General features: G+C 42.1%; 1 protein-coding gene across 1 annotated transcript in view; it reads right to left on the bottom strand.

The window, feature by feature from the left end:
* FGD1 (FYVE, RhoGEF and PH domain containing 1) overlaps positions 1 to 6,712 on the bottom strand; it is a gene marked incomplete at its 5' end in the record, with an annotated part of 60,273 nt that overhangs the window by 10,827 nt on the left and 42,734 nt on the right. The window contains 2 exon segments of the mRNA XM_014585703.2: positions 6,228 to 6,307; positions 6,465 to 6,557. Coding sequence (XP_014441189.1) covers positions 6,228 to 6,307; positions 6,465 to 6,557 — 173 coding nt within the window.

A 6,712-nucleotide genomic window follows, 5' to 3' on the forward strand; every position in this document is an offset into this window, starting at 1 on the left:
ATTGAAAGTAGTTAGATTATTTAAGAAATTTTGTGAATCAATAAAATGTGGGGGGAAAAAAGGAATGGAAAACAACCGTGGACACCTGAGATAGTATGGGAGGAGGGTAGGAAATGGCAGATTGTGAGAAATAGGGGGAATATATACGTGTGTGTCTGTATAAATACACATACACACACAGTGTACACACACATATATAAAATTAGAAATGGAAAATTATTAACGATAACAGGTATGATTAAGTGACTAATTCAGTATATTCTGGATGGGAAATCACATTTTATATGCTGTGACAATGCTCAGTGAATGAATGTAAATTAATCAAAAATAAAAAAAGTGTCGATAATAAAAACTCAATAAAAATAATTATTTAAAAGGATATATCTATTATCTCATTTTTGTTTAAAAATATATATGTGACTGGGGGCCAGGGAATGGTGTGGTAGTTAAAGCATGGGACTCCCACATGGCCAACTACAGTTTGAGTTATGGACCTGGCAGCTTGAAAATCACGTGTGCATGTGTGCCCAAAATACTGACAGAATGGAAAAAGGATTATAGCATGGTTATCCCTCTGGAGAGTGATTTCTCACTTTCCCTCTTTTTTTGGGGGGTGGGGGGGGAGGATTTTGCTATAGGGCACGTGTGCTCGCCAGAAAGACAGAGAGACAGAAAGTGAAAAATCACCCCCCCCAGAGGGGATGGCCACACCGCAATCCCTTCTCCTCCATTCTCCTCTCAGGATCTTGGGCATGCACAGGCGTCCGGTGTGAGTTTAAGACACCAAGTCTGGGACTCGAATTGTGGTCGACTACATAGGAGTTCAGCGACATAGTCATTACACCAACAGCTGGTCCCTTTTTTCCTCTTTAAAAGATTTATTTATTGAGACCAGCAGATGGCATAATGGTTATGTTGCTGGACTCCCACATAATCAACTGCGGTTCAAGTCCCAGACCCAACAGCTTAAAACACGCTTGGCACATGTGCGTTGTGTGCCCAAGATCCCGAGAAGAGGATGGAGAAGGGATTGCGGCATGGCCATCACCCCTGTGTGGGTAATTTCTTGCTTTCTGTTTATCTCTCTGGTGAGTGCACATGTCCTATAGCAAAAAATCTATCTCTAAAAACAATTTTTAAAAGTTATTATCATTTTAATTTGTGATAGGGAATGTGCACTCATAGAGAGGGGGAAAGTAAGAAAGCAAGCCACCATTGTCTGGGACTCGAACTGTTGTCAGCCATGTGAGAGTTCGTCACCTTAACCACCATGCCAACAGGTTGGTTATGCCAGATTCTTGAGGGGTGATGTGATGCGTAGTGATGAGTGTAACTTATTTAGTTTTGCTGTAGGGTGTATGTGCTCACTGGAGGGAGATGGGGAGAGAGAGAGAAAAAAAAAGAAAGTGAGAAATCACCCCCCCAGGGGATAGCTGTACCCCAATTCCTTCTCCATTCTCCTGCTAGGACTTTAGGCATGCATACACATGCATCTGGCATGTTTTCAAGCCGCTGGGTCCAGGACTTGAACTGTGTAGTCAGCCATGTAGAATCCAACCACCTTAACTTCTGTGCCATTGCTCACTCTTACCTTTAAATGCACTGGAAAAAATCAGATGGTGGCTCGCCCCATTGCCTAATGATTAAAGGAGCTTTATCCTACATGGTTGATCATGGTTTATTCCCAGCCTTAGAGGGAAAAACACACTGGATGCATTCCCCAAATCATGACAGGATGGAGAAATGGAGAAGAAGGGATGTGGCCTGACCATGTCCCACCAGGGGTGCTTTCTCCTCCGGTCTGCTAAATGCATGTACCCTCTGGCAATTAAAAAAGGACAAATTAAAAAATTAGATGGATTGGTGGATAGTAAAAGGATATGTGGTAAAGTAAATATTTTATACACTTGGATGCAGGTGGTAGTGCAGTGATCTACAATGCTAGAAGCAACATGGCAGGCCACAGGTTTGGATCCTGAGTCAATCTGAAACATGCTGGATACATGCATACCCAAGATACTGAGTAGCTAGAAGAACTGGGGAAGAGGGACTGTGGAGTGACAAGACCCTGATGGGGGTACACTTGTGTGCACGCTCTCTCTCTCTCTTTCATACTCTCTTTCATAAAATAAATAAGTAAACTTATTTACTTATTTATTAGGTAAGTAATATGTACACACATATATAACAAGCTTGTAGATGTTTTTATGGGTGTTCATTATATAATTCTTTCAACTTTTTTATTTTGGAAAAGTTTCATAATGAAATGTGGAAAGAAAAGGCCTCAAAGGGGTTCTGACCACATATCACCTGTGCTATTTGTGGGGGTTTTACTTTATTCCAATTGTATTCTGTTTTTTTAAATTTAATTTAATTTAATTTAATTTAATTTAATTTATTCATTTATTTTTTTAACAGAGGGTGAGAGTGAGAGAGAGAGGAAGGGAGAAAGCAAGCCACCAGATTCAGGACTCGAACCCTGGTCAGCCATGTGGGAGTGTCCAGTGCCTTAACCACCATGCCACCTGCTGGTCCCTGTGTTCTGTTTTCTTAATTGCCAGAGGGTACATACAGGTGCAGAGAGAGACAGAGAGGGAAAAAGCACCTCCCTAATGGGGCGTGGTCACACCATAATCCCTTCTCTTCCATTTCAACATCCTGTTGGGATTTTAGGTATGTACGCATGCATGCACGCATGCACATGCACCTGGTGTGTTTTCATGCTGCTAGGGCAGGGATTTGAACTGTGATTGGCTATGTACAATACTAATCAGTAGACTACAGGGCCAGCCCCAGTTGTATTATTTTTAAATAAATATTTTTAATCTTATCTATATTTTCTAATTTATAATTTCTTTGCAGTAAACAAGTGTTGCTTTTGATTTTTAAGAGCCACAATAATGTTTTGGTCATCCATGCTGAAATATATAGGGGTGAAGTGTCATGATATTTGTAATTTACTTTAAAATAGTGGGGCAAAAGATATATAGTAAGATATAAATAGCTTCTGACCCTTAATTCAGTGGTTCTAAACCCTGGTGCACACATTAAAATCATCTGGAAGTTGGGGCCAGCAGGTGGTGTGGTGGTTGGGGCACTGGACTCCCACATGGCCGACTGTGGTTCAGTCCTGGACTAGGCGGCTTTCTTTCTCACTTTCCCTATAGCACAGGTGTCCTATAGCAAATTTAAAAAAAAATAAATAATTCTGTAAAAAAGAATAAATCACCTGGGAGCTTTTAAGAACTCCCTATCTTGAGACCAGCAAATGGTGTAATGGTTACGTCACTGTACTCCCACGTAGTCAACAGCGGTTTGAGTTCCAGACCTGGTGGCTTGAAACACTCTGGGCACATGTGTGTTTGTGCTCAAGACCCCGAGAGGAGAACAGAGAAGAGATTGTGGCATGCCATCCCTCCTGGGGGGTGATTTCTCCCATTCTTTCTATCTCTCTGTGATGAACACACGTGCCCTATAGCAAAAATCTAAAAACAAAACAAAACTCTCCATCTTCAGGCTATACCCTGGACCAATTAAATCAGAATCTGGAGGTGGGCCCCAGGCATCAGTATTTTTTAAAAGCTCCTCAGCTGATTCCAAGGGTCATCAAGATTGAGAATCAGTTGTCTAAGTTGCTGGTATATTGTGGGCTTGTTGTAGTTGTTTGAAGTCTTTCATTAAAAAAATTTTTTAATGGCAGTTAAGTGATTGCAAAGCAAATTCTCTATTCCTTCCTGCTGCCATTAGGAGGAAACCCTATACTGTTCAGCGGCCCCTTTAGGGCCCAGCATTCCTCTGCAGCCCCCTCCCTCTCTGTTGACCATGTGTCTACATCATGTCCTTGTCACTTCCCCGGATGTTCTGGGCATCTGCTTTGTTTTTCTTTCCTTGCTGCCAGCCTCTATGCAGCTCCTTCAGTCTCCTAGAGCTTCAAGGCCCAACTCCCAGCTAACTTCACCCACAAGGGACAAAACATTCATCTCCTCTTGCCTCCATGCAGTCCCAGCCAGTGATTTCTCACTTCCTCACAACCTGTCAGAGCATGTGATCTATTGATGTGCATCCATTCTCTGGCACTGACTATGACTTTGATATCCTTTCACTTGGGCCCTCAGATGGCAGCAGGGACAATGGTTAGAAGCATGGATTCTGGAGCCAGATGGCCTAAGGTTCAGTCCCATCTCTGCTCCTTTCTAGCTGTGGGATCCTGGACAAGTTGAATAACTATTCTTTGCCTGGTTCCTCATCTGTAAAATGCATGGTAAAAGTAGTTATTTCAAGGGTTTTTGTAAGATTACAACAAGATGATTTAAACTTATTTAGGGTAAAATTAACTTAAAACAGTAGTTGGCATACGAGAAAGTCTTCATGAAATATGAGCTCTTATTATTGTTGAAGTGGAGGATGGATATGAAACTATCTCTGCTAAATAACTAGACATCCTACCCAGCCTAATATTAAAAAAAAAATTATTGAGCTCACCAGGTGGCATAGTGGTTAAGAAGCGGACTCCCACATGACCAACCACAGTTCGAGTCCCAGATGTGATGGCTTGCCAGGCATGTGTGTGTGCATGCCCAGAATCCTGAGAATGCTGGACAAGTAATTGTGGCATGGTCATTCTCTGTGGGGAGCAATTTCTCAATTTCCCTCTCACTGTCTCTCTATCCTTCTGTTTCTCTGTTTCTAGGGAACACAAGTGCCCTTTGGCAAAAACCTAAAAAAAAACACAATTTATTATGAAAAATTTTAAGCACACAGTATATATATATGTATGTATACAAACTTACAAATGTGTGTATGTACCTATACATGTATTTGAGAGGTGATGAAGCATTTTAAAATAAATTACAGACATGATACTAAATCTTCAGCATACATCTCTAAAATAAAAGTCCATTCTCCTTTGTAACCACCATGCCATTCTTATTATCATTCATCTTATTATTTTTGTTTTGGAGATTTTTGCCATAGGGTGCATATAACTTACAAATGTGTGTATGTACCTATACATGTATTTGAGAGGTGATGAAGCATTTTAAAATAAATTACAGACATGATACTAAATCTTCAGCATACATCTCTAAAATAAAAGTCCATTCTCCTTTGTAACCACCATGCCATTCTTATTATCATTCATCTTATTATTTTTGTTTTGGAGATTTTTGCCATAGGGTGCATATGCTCATCAGAGAGAGAGACAGAGACAGAGATAGTGAGAGTGAAAGTGAGAAGTCACCCACAAGAGCAGATGGCCATGATACAAACGCTTCTCCATTTTCCCCCTGGGATCTTGGGAATGCATGTACACACACCAGATGTGATTTTCAAGCCATCAGGTCTGGGACTCGAACCATAGTTGGCCATGTGCAAGTCCAGTGATGTAACAACTATGCCATCTACTGGCTGCACCACTATGCCATTATTATGCCTAAGAAAGTTGGGAATATTTCTCCAATATCTAATATCTAGTTCACATTCAAATTTTCCCTTTGTCCCACAAATGTCTTTTAGGACTGCTTTTCCTCTGATCAGGCTCCATTACCATGGACCAAGTATTTCATTTGGTTGTTATTTCTCTTAAATCTTTAAATCTATAATAAACTATTTGATGTTATTTGTTTTAGGATTAATATCCTACTCGTCTTTCTCCCCTAAAAAAATTCATCAGAGGAAATTATTGTTTTTATCAGGGAGAGATTTATTTTTTTAAAGGGAGATTTATTTTTCTTTAGGGCGCATGCGCTCGTTGAAGGGATAGAGACAGAAAGCGAGAAATCACCCCCCCCCCAGGGTGATTTCTCATCCCCCAGGGGGGATGACCACTCTGCAGTCCCTTCTCCTTCATTCTCCTCTAGGGATTTTGGGCATGCACACACATGTGCCCGGTGTGAGTTTCAAGCTGCTGGATCTGGGACTCAAACTGCAGTCAACCATGTGGGAATCCAGCCACCTAACCATTACACCACTGTTGATCCCAAATCATGAAGAGCTTTCTCCAAAGGCCTTTCTGGCAAGAGTACTGCCTTTGCCCACTTCACTAAATTCTCGCTCTGAGCCTAAATGGCAGCTAGCCCCCTGGGATCACCCCCATGGCTAAAGAGCAAGACCACATCTTTTGGAAAATGTGCTTGCCCTTTCTCTGGAATAATCTCTGGGCCTGAAATGGTTCAGCATATCTGAAAGAAAGAGAGGGCTGAAGGGAAGGCATAGGCAAGGGCCAGTACCTGGCTTGGAGCTCCAGGGAGCGCTGCTTTCCTGACACTAGGAAGGTCCGAGGCAAGTTGAGGTTGGAGCTCTCTTTTAGCTGAATAGAAGGAAAAAGAGGCATGGTGAAGCCTCCCAAGCTCCACAGACCCCAACCGTCTGCACACATTCACACACAGACTTGGGCTCCAAGCCAGCATGCCTCCCATCACCACTGTCCCACTCCAGGTTGCCATTTCCCACCTCATGGTGCTCACCTCCATGCCATCTACATCAATGCGTGCCCGCACACTAAACTTCTGGCCAAGGAGCCGCAGCCTGGGCACACAGTAAAGGAGGCGGTCGTTGAACTAGAAAGAAAAGGTTGGTATTATGTATGTTAAAGATCTATTTATAGTGAGGGTGTGGTCCAGGCTCCTACCCTATGGGACTCCTGGAGCTTTACTGCTGAGTACTCAAGGCAATAGATGGAGAAAACACAGCCTAGTTTGGGCACAGGATCACA

This window comes from Tupaia chinensis, unplaced genomic scaffold (assembly GCF_000334495.1).
Source record: "Tupaia chinensis unplaced genomic scaffold, TupChi_1.0 Scaffold000083_1, whole genome shotgun sequence".
NCBI lineage: Eukaryota > Metazoa > Chordata > Mammalia > Scandentia > Tupaiidae > Tupaia > Tupaia belangeri.